Source organism: Lichenostomus cassidix, chromosome 15, assembly GCF_008360975.1.
Source record: "Lichenostomus cassidix isolate B80296 chromosome 15, HeHo_3.0, whole genome shotgun sequence".
Classification (NCBI taxonomy): Eukaryota; Metazoa; Chordata; class Aves; order Passeriformes; family Meliphagidae; genus Lichenostomus; species Lichenostomus cassidix.
The window spans coordinates 1,939,482-1,954,070 of NC_139496.1; the positions used below are offsets into that span (position 1 = coordinate 1,939,482).

Genomic DNA, 14,589 nt, shown 5'->3' on the forward strand with positions numbered 1-14,589 from the left:
CTTTCCCCCTCCCCACATAGAGATCGTGCTTGCAGGCTGTGATGGGGCTGTGGTTGTGCTCTGTGTAGCTTTTCAGCTGTTTAGTGGCAGTTGGTGTTTGTCCATCCCCACGCCAAGATCACAGTGTCTTTAAAAAAAGCAAACAAATCCAAGATGCTTAAAAAAGGGGATGGAGTGACTGTGGAAAAGCTGGCTGTGTGGCAGTAGCATGGGGTTGCCCATGCAGCCTGGGCTCTGGGCAAGAACCAAGTGGGATCTGTGTCTCTCTTCCCTCTGGAGATGGCAGCTGAGGTGCCAATTGTGACAGGGCTCCTGCGAGCTGGGTGGGGCTCCTGCTTTGCAGAGCCTCCCCAAGGCTCTTCCTATAGGCAAAGCTGTGGGAGGAAAATGACTTGGGTGGGAGTGACTTCTGGTGACACCTGAGCAGATGCATATCAATCCATTTGAAGTGCCAAAGAATGTCCAAGATCCCCATCGGGTCTCCTGTGGAGCTGGCAGATCTGGCACTGAAGCTAGCAGAGACCCTTAACCCTTTGCACCACGAGGTGCCTGGGGTTAGGTGACTGAGTCAACCATTACCATGGCCAAGATGCAAATCTAGACATGACCTTTGCATTGTTGCTGCTGATACCATGATAACCCAGGAGCACAGAAAAGTGCTAACCTTTTGGGCAGGTGCTTTATCCCCACAAATGCTTTCAGCCAGAGGCAAGTCCTGCTGGTGGATCCCCAGGTCCATGAAGTGAGTGATTGTTCACGTCATGAGGAGAGTGAGGTGGCCACAAAGGGACAATCTCCCCAGATAATGTGGGGATAAGGATGGAAAAACTGGCCTGGCCCGTGACACCACTGACATCAGCAGATCTTCACGCTGCATGGCCATAAAAAGCAGCACTTGGGCCTAGATCCTGATTGGGAAGCAGATAGGTAGCCTCACTCCAATTTGATTTCTGCAGCATTAAGACATCAGAATAGCTAGCACATGACGAATGTCATGGACGGGGCCCAATTTTCCCTTCTTTTTTTCAGAGACATTAGAGATGGATAAAGCCCTATTAGATTATCCAGTCCCTCTCCCAGCAAACACAGGGTGGTTCCCTCCAGTACATTTTTATAGTGTTTACCATGGTCTGTTTTGTTAGATCACAGCAACTAGAACATGAGGCCACATTTGTTTCTTGTTAGCGGTGGAGACATTTAGCACAGCTCATTCTGGTTTCAATGTTAAATTGAGCAAGTGTGGAGAGTGAGAGGCTTTGCTCTGTATCTGCCTACCTACCCCAGCAGCCGCAGACCTGCCCATCCTGCACCCAGCAGGGACTGTTTGTGTTTTGGGTTTTAAAATTATCCAAAGCATCGCTAGCTGCAGAATTTCCCACGATGCTTTCCACATGAACCAGCCTGAGCAGTGGAGATGTGTGCTGCCCTTTGGAGCCTCTTTCAGTGCCAGCCTTTAGAAGCAGGGACTTGCTTCATCAAATGTAGGAAAAAGCTGGAGTGTTTTTTCAAGTAGGAATCGCACCAAAGGGAAGGATTTGCACCCTCCCTGGAGCAGACCTTAGCCAGAACATCATTGATTTTGAAAGAAGAGCCCCCCTGGGTCTGGGAGGAAGCGACACAGTGAATATTTTCCATTACTGTTGGATGCTCAGGTGGAAGGTGGGATGTTCAGACAAGCTTTTAGTGCCAAGGACTGGCTGCATGATTCACAGGAGGAGAGAGGTGCAGAACAGCAGCTGCTGCATTCAGCCTGGAGCAGCTCTCCCACAGAGATCTTGGGGAGGTTTGAAACTCACACTCTGTGCTGTGATACCTCTAGTATTTGCATCTATTTCCCATGAGATTGCATGAGGGGAATACTGGAAGAGCCTGCCTGCAGGCTGGGGAAGGGCATGCTGCTGAGGGGCTGGGTCTGTGCTGCAGAGGAAGGCTCTGCTGGAGAGAGATTCGTTTTAGGGTGGCATTTTAAGGTAATAAAGGGACAAATATGTTGTTAAAAATCCTGCCAGAAGCTGGTGGGAGCAGTGAAGCATCTCTCTTGCACCTCTTCACGGAGCCAGGGTCTCCCCTGGGTGTGGTGCTGATGGGATCTGCTTCCAGTCTGGGTCAGTGTGGGACTGCACAGCCCATCATGGGAGAGGTCAGATACTGGCAAACCTGGAGGGCTGGGATGGAGGGATGCTCCTGGGGGCATTTTGCTTACTTAGTGCTCTCAGGAGCATCTCAAATTCTGCCCGTGCTGCATGCTCATTTGGGAGTAACATGTCCCAGAGGCTCAGCCAGCACCTTGCTTGTTCCATGCTTGTTCCCACAGGGTCCTGGATTATTTGGAACCCTGTACAGGTCCCTTATCCTGTTTTCCATGTGGCCTTGTGAGGAGTGGGGACTGTGACTGAGGAGCATTAGGCTGACCTGGCACTGGCAGCTCTGCCATCACCTGCCTAGTGTCACCAACTAGAGACGGTGACAGGATGAAGGACCTCAGACACAGTGGGACAGCACAGGGATGGGCAATGTGCAGGGAGGAGACACAATCCTTCCTGCAGCATTGGGAGGCATGGATGGCATCCTGTTCCCAGCACTGCCCATGCTCCAAGCACATATTTTCCTGCTGCTAAGGGTTCAAGTAGTGCAACACCAAAAGCTGAGATTTAATTAATTTAGAGCAGGGGAGGAGAGGTTGGCTTTTGTATCAGAGGAGAGGAGCGGATGAGAGCTGCTACAAAGAGTATTTCAAGTGGCCCTGTGCTGGTTTCTTGCTCCTTTTCTCACGGAGAGGTTGGTCCTCTTATTTGCTTGTGGAGGCTGCAGGAGCTTGAGAGGGAAGGGAGATAATTACACAGAGAAAAAAGCTACTCTGTGTCAAGACTATCTTTGTGGCCTACTTATTAAAAGTCCATTAAAAAATAAGAATCCCACTGCTCCCTGGCTGATGGTCCCCTGGCAAAGGATATTCCTCATAAAGCTGCTACTTACTGCTGAAAATCTGCTGCCAAGAGCAGGGGCTTCACATGATTCCACTTCCAGTTTGTCAGAAAATGGAGCAGCCACCCACTCCGAGGCAGGATGCTCCCGGCACGCTGCCTTCCACAGCTCTGCTCAGTGGAAGGTACCCACATCCAATGGGCCATGATGCATAATACTGGGGCTCCTGAGATTAAGATCTTTCTAAAATAATCATCTGTGTTTGTGTTTGAAAAGGCAATGTAACCCTGCGAGGGGGGAATTGATGAGAAGAGAAATAGCTTCCTCATTGTCATTTCTCACTGAAAAAAAGAATTTGTGCCATGGTAAAGCAGTCTGATCCAATAGTCAGTGTACAGTAATAAGCATAAATTTGCATGAGCTTGCAATGACAGACCCTCGTGTGGATGTGTCCATACAACTTGAGGTCTGTGGCAGTCAGTCTTCAGGATATTTCAGTGTCTCTCTGTGAACCCCCTGAATTCTATAGCAGGGGCACCAAAATTGAAGTACCATGTGCTTCATTCTTTGGGAAGCTGTTTTGCTGGGCTGTGGGAGCACAAGTGTTGGGCTGAAACCAGGCTGGAAGGAAAGTGACTCTACTTCAACATAATTATTCCATTTGGAGTGTGAGGTTTTTATTCCAGAGTAAATTTGCATTGATTTTGGAGTAACATTGCCCTTGTAGTGGTGGAGCAGCCACAGTGTGCCAGATACGCTTTCTGCCAGCAAATTCTTTGGGGAAAAAAGCCATTGTCTCCCACGCACTGCTGGGATGGGCAGGTGGGGGGCCATCCCAGCAGGCAAAGCTATGGATGATGGGTCAGTCTGTCGGCAGTGGGATGATGGGTCAGTCTGTCGGCAGTGGGATGATGGGCGGCTGGAGGAGCTGCTGCCCGCCCTGGGATGACTCAAGGGGATGAAGTCATGGTGGAGGGACACAGCCGCCGGACGCAGCGTCACGCCAGCCCCCTCGGACTGCTGTCAGACAGTGCTCACGTATTCCCTGGCCAAAGGGCTGTGTGTTAGCGCTGACACTTTCGAGGACTCGCTCCGGGGGACTGGAGCCGCCCAGACCCCCCTTCCTCCGCCTAGAGTGGTGCCAGAGCCGTGCCGGCAGGGTGGGACACACGGGGTGACCTGGCCGGGCAGCCAGCGCCGTCCCCGCCAGGCCCCACAGCCTTTCCCAGGCCCACCCTCTTCCCTGTCCCCTGCCAAAACCCAAATCGAATTATCCGTCCCGCCGGCTGTCCCGCCCTCCCCAAACACAAACCATTCCCCTCACCAACGTGGATAAACAGCCCCAGCCCAGACTTTTATAAACAGCCCGCTTACTTTTTTGGCAGAAGCACCATCCCAGCAGGATCTGGCCAGGCTTGGTATCTCATGGGTCCTAGAGCATCAAGAAAAACCTGGCCAAACAGGTTTCCCTGGCCACCAGCATTCTGTCACACTGGCAGGGGCTGGCAGGGTTTGGGATTCCAGGTATGCCTGCCCACAACTCCAGGGATCCCTGCACTCCTGCACCCCAGGAGCAGATCTCCCACCACACTCCAGCCTTGCTGTGCCAGTGCCTCCCCTCGCTCCCCAAGGATCAGATCCAGAGCTCAACAAACTGTTCTGACTGCAGATTGTGCAAGTGCCCCCACTCGGGTAACCACAGCAGCTAATGAGAGCAATGATACTTGTTTCTGGGAAGCATTTGATCTTCATCAGTGTGGGGAGCAGCTCCTCGTTAGTGACAAAGGGTTTGACAACTTCTCTTCCAGACTCAGGGAAATACTTGTCACAAAGTCCTTGTTTAATCATGCAGCGCATCATACAGACACAGCTCTGGATGTGGCCAGTAAACTTTGTGCCACAAATACCAAGAAATTATTCTGCAGGCATTTAAAGCTGTGCTGACTGAAGTGCTGTATCTAAAACAGCTCTGAAATTATCTACAGATGAGCAGGGGCAGTCTGTGATGGAGTTTGCCTGGTTGAGAATGATGCCAGGGATGTCAGTATTGGGGCATGGGTTCATCTTTTGCCACTGGGATGTCATTGCTGGGATATAAAAGTCTTTAATTTGGCTCATTTTCTGGGCAAATCTGCAGTGTGACAGGGCTGCTGATGGCCCAGGAAATCAGGCTGAGGCTGTAGGACTGATGAGAAGTTGAACTTGGTTTAGACCCTGGTCCTGGTCCTGCTCAAGTGCAGCCTCACAGGAGGAAACATCTCACAGAGTGTTTGTCCCTTAGGTGCTCAGTGCAGGCTGTCACTCTTTAAGCCTGCAGTCACCAGTGAGCTTTATGTCGGGATGTCTGTGCAGGAGGTGGGTGAGGTGTGAGACAGTGATGCTGAGCTGAGATCAATTCTATAACCCTCCCTTGGCACCTGTTATTTCAGTCTGGACTCCCACTGGTCCCCCAGGTGTGCCCATAAGGTCCATCGTGCCTGTTCCTCCCATCACAAGGGTGCAGCAGCTTTCCTGCAGCCCTGCCACCCCTCCAGGCAGCACAGTTGGGCAAACACAATGGAAACTTGCATTCCTGCAATCCCAGCTGCAGTTTTGGGGGTGATTAAATGAGAACGACATGGCCATATTTGGGAAAAGAATCAGAGGATGCGTTGCCACAGGAGGATGGCTGCTTGGTCCCCAGGTCCCCATGTGGTCCTGTGGGCTGCTGACAATGCAGGGACAGCAGGGAGACCTGTGGGCTCAGACCAGGGACAGGCACTAGCAGGCAGGGACACGCAGCCACTGTCCTCTGAGGTAGCAGTGGCACAGGCTGCTGATGGACCACTTGCTGGTGGACCCTTTGGCCCTCACAGCCAGGCTCTTCCATGCTGCTTGATTGAATCTGCAGGTAGCAATAACTAACCAATCACTTCAGTGAGGTGAGCCCCCCATTCCAGTTGGCCCCCAAGTTCGGACTCGTGTTTCTCCAGCAGCAGGTCGATGTATCCTTGCAGAGAGTGCTCCACCACGCCACTGCCCACGTGAGTACTCCTCTGAACAGGGTTTGGGATCCAGGCTGGGCACTGCTGATCCCAGCAAGGGACCTGCAGCATCTTCGTTGCAGGACATAGAAGCAATTGGATTTTGGGATGAGTTGTTTCATCTGTTGTTGTGATCCAAGTTTGACTAGGAATGGATGGGAAATAGGTCACGTCATTGCTAAGTTGCTTTCTAAAGCAGGCACAGCTGAAAATCCCAGAAATCTGCTTCCACAAGGATACAGGGCTTGCTTAGCCCCTGGTTGTTCGTGGCGTGTGTGGATGCTGCTCTGCATCCCACAAACTGCTGACCTGGCACCTTCCTCTGTTGGCAGGGCTTGGAGAGGGGTCAGCGTGTGGCCGGGGGGCTCTGAGCAGGGGGGAGCAGGGTAAAGCAAACCACAGGGAAGAGAAAACACGTGTTCCCTGCCTGGGACAGAGCGGGGGCTCATCTCCACTGCTTCCAAACGTTACGCTCTCTTCCCCTCGGGTCATTTTTCCCTTCGCAAGCAATCAAATCACTTTTTAAAAAACTCAGCAGCGACCCAGAAAAGAAACATTTCCTCTTATGGAAAAGCCCTCAGTGGTTCAAGGAAGAGCAGGGTCCTGTAAAAATCACTTCAGTGCTTCACTGATACCACAGAGCGAGCAGTGGGAAGGCAGCTGTGCTGGGCTGAGCCACACAGTGTCCTGCCTGAACAGTTCCTGTGCCCAGCAGGCTCCCAGTGCTGCCCGAGATGAGCCCACACTCGGGTCAGTGCACCCAGGCATGCTTGTCCTGTGGTCTGGCAAGCCATGCAGGGTCCAGCATCACTCCAGTCCTACAGCCAGCCCCTCTCCTCACCCCTGACATGCTGCATGCCCCCAGGACCCTCAGCCTGGGAGATGGCACAGGGCTTCCCATGGCATGGCAGGGCAGTCTGCTTGCAGCTGCCAGCACCTTGCTGCTGGCACTGGCTGTGTTTTGTGGCCTGTGGTGCCCGGGAGCTGTGCTGGTGAGTGGGCACAGGGCCTGTCCACGTCTCCTGGGACGCTGGGCACAGCCTCAGTGTTCTCCATCGCTGCCATGTGATGACTGTGTGCTGCAGAGTTGGTTGTTTGCTGGTGGAGGAGCAGCTCAGCTCAGAGCTGTCACAGTTTGGGCTGGACCAAGTGATCCCCATGCTCACTATCATCCTTATGAAATCTGAGCCTGGCCCTTTGATTTTTATGACTTGCTTCCACAGCCAACAGCATCAAACCCAGCCCTGGGACACAAGCAATCAAAGCCGAGTTGCCGGCAGACATTCCTCTTCCTCCCCTTGTTGTTTTGGCAGCAGCTTGTTTTGCTTTGTGGTTTCTCCCATGAGTGGAGGGTGCCGCGCGCGGTCGTGAGAAGCCAGGCTGCATGGCGGTGGGTGGCAGCGAGTCCTGAGGCATTCCAGAGCATTGGAGCAGAGGCTCCAGGCCCTGGGAGTCAGTTACATGACACACATATGTATTTCTGAGCCATCCTCCCTGTGCTCTGTATCCAGTCTGCCTCCAGGGATGGTAGGGACATGTGGGGAGCAGTGTTGGTAGTGGCTGTGCAATATCAAACCTCAGAGGTGGGTGCTTCTGCCTCTGCTGCAGCATTGGCGAAGAAGGAAGTTCCATGGGCACTTCGGGTGCCTGGGCAGCATGGTGGCCAAAGGGGAGGTTGGTGCTCTGGGGCCAAGTCCCTGCCCTGGCTCTCTCTGGTGTGACCTGCCAGAGGAAGAGCTTGAAAGCAGGTGGAAAGATGGATGTAGGTGGTAGAGAGAAGATGCTCTTGAGCTACAGCTGCGTGGTGCCATCCCTGTTCCTGGCAAAGATGCCCTGCACAGAATCTTTGGGGCTGGGGAGAGGGGGTGAGAGCAAAGTGCCAAGTCCTGCTGGCTGTTCTGCACAGAGCATGGAGCATCCTGCCCCATGGTGCCAGTTCTGGACCCTGTGGGATGTTCAGGGTGATGCCAGCAGGCACCTCTGGGTGCCCATGGCCATGGCAGCTGTGCTGGGGCTCCTGGAGAGGCAGCAAAGCAAAGCCCAGGCATTCCTGGCCAGCATAGCGTTGGCCTTTTGTCTTCAGCTTATCTCGAGCTGGTTTTAATTTGCAACTCCCTGATTGCGTGCAATGACCTCGGCCTGAGCCTGCTCCGCAGCTGAGTGCCCCGGAGAACATCATAAATGCCATTGATCTGAAGTCACACGCTGGAGAAGTGAAGAGCTGGTGCCCTGCACGTGGGAGAGGCGGCACAGCCGAGTGGGTGCTCCCAGAGGGTATGGGGTTCACACTGGTGGGATGCAGCTCCCTCCAAAGTCCCTGTCAAGACAGACTTTGGTGTGACATGCTGGGGAGAGGGTTGGCACATGTCCCTGCGCTGCCGCAGCGAGACTGTGGCGAGGGTGCAAAGCCGCCTTCAAACAAAAACCCAGAGCTCGCTGCCTGCAGTAGCTGGGAATGAGCTTGAGTGGCACCAAAAGCATGTGTCTTGCAGCTCAGCCTGGCATGCACAGCTCCCTCTGCACCAGGGTGTACAGGCTTGCTCCTTCCTGATTTAAGGAACAAACAGGAGCCAGTGGTTTCCATGGCGTGTTCATGTCCTGTAAGAGTCCAGGGCACTGTAATGATGGCAGGGGAGGTGATGCATCTACTGTTCACACAGCCACACAGCATCCCCTGTGCTGCCAAATCTGGCCTTGAAACCTGGTGTGGGAGATAGGAGATGCCATTCCCAGTGGCCCTTGGGCTCGGGGACAGGCTCTCTCACAGTGTCACCACCATAACCTGGTTCCCCACTAGCATATCCAGCAGCAAGTGGTGTAGTTGTGGTGGCAGGAGCTGGTAATTCTGATGCAGGAGCTGGGCTGCCAGCGATGAGCTCATCCCTGCTGGCAAAAGTGGTGTTTTGGTGCATGTTTTGAGAGTACTGTGGCACAAGGAGTGAGGGGGGACCAGGGGAGGGTGTGGATTCCTCAGTTGCAAGGTGCACGGTCCAGTGGTTAACGCTGGGATGTCCTGTGGGCAATGAGGGAGGTCCCCTTTTCCTGGTCCCCTGCCACAGCCTGGCACATCTCGCCACAAAGGGGACAGGGAAGGCAGCAGCCGTCATTTTCTGGAGGCTCGCAAGTTTGGAAAATAAATAGCCCTGCACTGTAGGTTAAGCTTGGCATCCTGGCGGATTAATCACGCAGGCAGCAGCCAGCACTGAGAGCCCCGGTGACGAGAGCTGTGGTTTATAGATGATGATTCATCGCTCGACTTAGAGCGACCACGTTATTCCAGCAGATTGCAAAATCATAAGAGGAATGTTGTGGTTAGTTTACGGCTTAACTATGCAAATCGTCAGGAAGCCTTCAGAGCCGGAGAACGTAAGGCACAGCGCGCCCGGATGGCTGGGCGGTGAGCAGGGGCCGGGAGCTGGCGATGGGGCTGTCGGGGACCGGCCGCTCGCGGGAGCCGGGGAGCGGGGAGGTGAGTGATTTGGGGGAGATGAGGGTCCGCAGCTCCCGGGGAGCGTGCGAGCGGGGCGCTTCGGAGGCGAGGGGCGCGCTGCCGGCTGCCAAGGGCTTTCCGGCTGCTTTCACCGTCTCCCTGCCACAGGCTCAGGCGTCTCCGGCGGGGCTGGGGAGGGCAAAGGTGGGGAGCCGCTTCCCCACCTCCTCCTGCCCTCCCGTCCTGCTTCCAGAGGCAGGCAGTGCCTCGGCAGAGGAAGTAAACAGAGTGGGAGGAGCTGCACCTCTTCCTCGCCAGGGCTTTCTCCCGGCAAGTCCCGCTGTCAGGACGCGCAGCAAGTTGGTCCGTTCTCAGCAGGGTCAGCGTCGCCGTGTCCGGGTCCTACCTGGAAGCGTCCCCCAAAGTGCGCCTGGAGACGAAGCCGTATTGTCGCTGCCGTCCCGGTGCCGTGCCCGGTGAAGCTGGCCGGGCTGGGCGAGCCGTGCCGGGAGCCGGGCGCTGCTGCGGGAGCATGTGTGCCTGCGGTGAGCCCCGGCCTCGGGAACGCCGTGTTCCCGGGAGAGCTGGCAGCGCTCTGCGCCTCTCCAGCTGCTCCGGGGCCAGAGGGACTTTGGGGCAGAGGTGAGCAGGTGTTTGTAATTACGGAGCTGCTCGGGCCGCAGCGGAGGAGGCTGCCTGTCCCCCTGGACCCGGGGCAGAGTCGGCCTCTTGCTCGCGCGTCCCGCGTCCGATTTTGTCCTGGGGCCTTTTTAAATAAACAGGATGCGTCGGCAGCAAAAACAAGCAGCAGCGATGCTGAGGAGGAGGAAGGGCGGTCCAGGGTTAGAGCCTGTGACCTGGGAGGGAGGGACAGCCCTGCCCTCTGCCACAGGCATCTTCCCTGGCCTCGGGCACGTCCCTTGGCCCTCTTGTGCAAGGTGGGGAGCACGTACCTGGTTTACCTCTGGGACGTGGAGTGCCTCATCCCCAGCACGGCAGGGATGTAGGTGGAGAGAGGTTTTAAGCTTGCCGGGAGCTGAGCAGTTTTGGTGCTGGCCTTTGGCATGCCCGCTAAGGGTTGACCCACCTGCCAGTCCACCTCTAGCCGGGGCGGTGTGAATCAGAAGGAAACATCAGCTGGTAATTGGGGAAGCATTTCCTGGCCCGTCACGCTTTGGGATGGCGTCCCGTCCCTTGAATCATCCAGAGCTGGTCCGTGTCCAGCACTAAGAATAGCCTCCCCACACACCGCGGGGGCAGCGCGCCGGGAGGGGACCGGCCGGCTTGCGGGTTCCCGGCGGTGCCTTCCCTCCATTGTGCCATGCCATGGTCTGGTTCCAGTGCCTGTCCAAGGTTTGGGGTAGGGTACACAGTGTGGATGGGCTGGGGCAGCTGCCATGGTCGATCACCAGGGCATGGTCCCATCTGTGTGTGCCATTTGTAGCTGAGCTCTGAAATGGCTTCATTCAGGACCCTGGGGTGTCTGTTCCCCACCCAGGGCTGGGTGCTCAGTGCCCAGCATGTACCCCCAGGTGGGATGTAAGGGAGAATTCATGAGCAGGGGCATTTCCTGGGGTGTTGGCGGGTGCCCTGCTATGCAGCCAAGCTCTAGTACAGGAGATAAGCCATCACTGTGGGCTTGCCAGGGTTCAGATCAGCATTTGGCTGGGAGCCTTTCCTCAGATGAAGACATGAGTGCAGCCTTGGGTGGAGCTGAGTCAGTTTTCCCACCATGGCCTGGTGGTGATGATGCTACCCATTTTATGTATTTCACCTGGCTGACAGGTGAAACCTGTCCTGTGTGTCCTGCTGGATGCTGGGTGCTTATCCCACCTGGCTCTCGCTCCAGGCATCGGGCACTGGGCTGTGGCCGGAGCAGGGCAATCACTAGAGGGCATCCTTGGATCGAGATGTGCCTCTCCACTGGGAGAGACCTTAATTTGATGTCCGACCAGGCTGGGCTTAAAACGTTCAGGAGGAGAGGGATATTCAGTTGGCCGGCTGAGGCCAGGCCAGTGGGGTTTGCCCATCCTCATCGTGCCAAAGCTTCATAGATGCCTCTGCAGGGAAGCATCTGTGTTGCAATGTGAGCCTCCAAGGCCACACTTCCCTTGGCCACTTGCTGCATTATACAGCCTGTTCCCCAAGCGTTAGGGATCTGTGGACTTTGGAAAATCGTAAGCAACTGAGAGCTCATCCCAACTGTTCCCTGACTCCCTCTCCCCTGGGACTTCCCAGCCTTGCATCCCACTGAGCAATTCCCAGAGCAACAGGAGTGTGAGCTGATGCATTACAGTTGTGTTCTGCATGTGTGCAGAGGTGTTCCAGGGGCTGGCCAACCATGCCAGGATTCTGATGGCACAGCTGCCTCCTCCTGTTCAAGGAGGAACTGAAAGTCTGTGGGGTTTCAGTGATGGCTGTGCTTGGGTTTCAAGGACTTGTGTTGAACCAGGGCCTGAAAGAATCAGCAGTTTTCTTGTTAAATTGCTTCATTTGACAGCTCCACACTTCTGATTTTGGTACCAGCCCGTGGGGGCAGAGAGCTCCACTCACACCCAGCACTGCTGCTGTGGGATGCTCATATTTGAAGCAGCCTCCCAGTCCTGCAGACTGGGGACAGGCCAGTTCCACTGGCTCCAGGGATGTGAGGACACCTCATCTGTAGTTGCTGTATGGCTGCATGCCGGCCAGACCAGCCACTTTCTGCTCATAAATCCATTTTAAGGCAGTTTCCCCCACCATTACATCACCAAACCCTTTCCCAAGAGGTGGTGGAAGCCCTGCAGGCTGGGCAGGGGCTGGGTGAGCCCGGGTGGGTTTCCTGAAGCAAGCAGCCTTCCATTAGCCAGGAGCAGGATGGTTTAATAAATCATTTCCGTCTCTAATTTCTACTTCTCTGTGCAATGCCTCTCGTTTGCTGGTCGCCAGAGGGAAGGGAGGTCAGGGGAACCAGGCCTTCCCAGCAACCTCCTTCCTGCAGCTGTTGAAACAAAATCCAGAACTATAATAATCACTGTGTCCCTCCCTGGGGTACCATGATGCCTTCGGTCTGAGCAGTAGCAGCAGCATTGGGGTGGTTGGGCTCGTGGCACGGAGTGGGCAAGGAGCTGGGCACCTTCCTACTCAGAGATACAGAGCTACAAACATTCCCCATGGGCTGTGTCAGATGCTTGGGAAAAAGATCAGAAGTGTTGGTACTGCCGAGCCTCGGGGTGTCACTGGTGCCCTGTCTCCTTCACGCTTCAGCAAAATGCATCCACTGGCTGCAAATCACCACCCAGGTGGCTAAGCCAGAACAGGAGGGTAGTTCTCACTTCTCTGCCTTACCCCCACATCAGATCCTTGCTTGTTGCCTGATCCCAGGGGCAGCTGAGGCTGTCCCACTGCCTGGAATAGGAGCCAGAGTGCAGCTGCAATGCCTAATCCTGAACTACCTCTGATCTCCTTGGAAAGCTTTTGGCCCCTCTGGCCTCCACCAGTGCCCTGCCTGCACCCTGTGCCTGCAGCTCTTTCCTCTTGGCCACTTGCCCCCAGCATTGTTTCACAGCAGTTGTTTGGGTTGGCCCAGGTGCTGCCCTGTGTCTGCCTCAGCGCCGAGGGCTTGGTTCATTGGACGTCCTTTGTTTTGCAGCAGCAGCAAATGCCCCGGAGCAGCCAAGAAGAGAAAGATGAAAAAGAGAAAGAAAAAGAGAAGGAGGGAGAGAAGGAGGAAGACAAGCAGGAAACAGAAAATGACAAAGAAGAACTGACAAAGTAAGGACGACCCTCCCTGCCTGGCTCCAGTGAGAGCTTTGGGCTGGGGCTGCAGTAGTGGGGATGCAGCATAGTCCAGGGCTGCCTGACCCTGTGTAGGACTGTGTGTGCCCACCTCACCTCCTCTGCAGGGAAGGAAAGGCAGATCCTCCTCCTCATTCCTCTTCCCTGCTATCCCCAAACTGGGAAAGCAATTCAATATGGGATTTTTTTATATCAGCCCAATCAATCTGCAAAGCCTCTGTGATCCTCCAGCTTGTTTTGTTGTTACGAGAGCCTCTGGGAGCTGGAGGAGCAATCCGGGCGCAGCGGAGCGCGGCACTTCACCTTTAGTGTTATTGATGTCAACGTGAGTGCTCCCAGATGAAGAGCTCCAGCCAGCCCTGCCTCCCTCACGCCGAGCATCAGTGCCGTGGCAGGGAAAGGTTGGCACGCAGACCGCTCGCTATCTGTAATGGGCTTAATACTTGGTTTAAAAGAACATCTGGCTTCATTATATCTAGGCTGCAAAGACATTTACCAGCAGGTCCCTTTCAGGAAGATAAATGAGGAGGAGGCAGGGATGAATTTGAATGGTCTGGTATTAAACCTGTCTCCGTCAGGTCTCTGCGTGCACTTGGTGGTGGAGCTGCAGCCAGCTGCAGAAAGAAAACCCCACCACAAATCACCCTACTGCCAATTCCAGCCAGGAAAAGAGCCTGCGTCTGCAAAAAAACTGCAGACCTGCCCCCCTAAAAAAACAACCAAAAAGAAAAAATAAATCCCCAAACACATGCAGAGCAATAATTGCTTGACCTGAAAATCAGACCAACCAAACAACGTTTTTCTCTTCTCCCCCTGTTTTTGCAGGGACAAGAATGACGACACATCTGGAGAAGACAATGATGAGAAAGAAACTGTCACCTCCAAGGGTCGCAAAACCGCCAACAGCCAGGGCCGGCGCAAGGGCCGCATCACCCGCTCCATGGCCAACGAAGCCAACAACGAGGAGGCAGCCACGCCACAGCAGAGCGCCGAGCTGGGTAGGTGGCAGGGGACAGGGGGACCCTGCCCTGGGCTGGGCTTTTGGGGTGTCCATTGAGCTGGGATGGGACATCACCCTGCTCTGCTCCCTGCTCGCAGTAAGAGGGGTTCTCTTTGTGAAATCTTCTTTCTGGGGAGTAGCAGTGATGTTGCTCTCTATCGCATGAATTACTCAGCGTGGTTCACAAGGATAAGTGGGGGCATTTGCAAGCCTGGCCTCCCCTGGCTGAGTGTTAGTGTGTTTCATGGTCTCTGAGGGAAAGTGTTGCAACAGACAAAAAAGGGACGCCATCAGCTTTAGCAGTGCTTTGCAAGGCTTGTGTCCCTCCTGCACCCAGAGTTGGTTTCTTTTGTGGCTGCTCAGGCTTCCGAGTCCCCTCGACCTCTGCACAGGACCCTGCTCTGCCCTCCCAGGCTTACCTGGGTCTCTGCCAC

At 54.9% G+C, this 14,589-nt stretch overlaps 1 protein-coding gene across 14 annotated transcripts in view; it reads left to right on the forward strand.

Annotated features, from left to right (window-relative positions):
* NCOR2 (nuclear receptor corepressor 2) overlaps positions 1-14,589 on the forward strand; it is a 222,112-nt gene that overhangs the window by 152,977 nt on the left and 54,546 nt on the right. For 11 of the 14 annotated variants that reach the window (XM_085075387.1, XM_085075396.1, XM_085075397.1 and 8 more), the window contains 2 exons: positions 13,010-13,131; positions 13,981-14,153. In XM_085075387.1, coding sequence (XP_084931513.1) covers positions 13,010-13,131; positions 13,981-14,153 — 295 coding nt within the window. Of the gene's footprint in view, positions 1-9,281; positions 9,418-13,009; positions 13,132-13,980; positions 14,154-14,589 lie in introns of those variants that run through there. The other 3 variants (XM_085075391.1, XM_085075395.1, XM_085075399.1) reach the window with 2 other exon arrangements.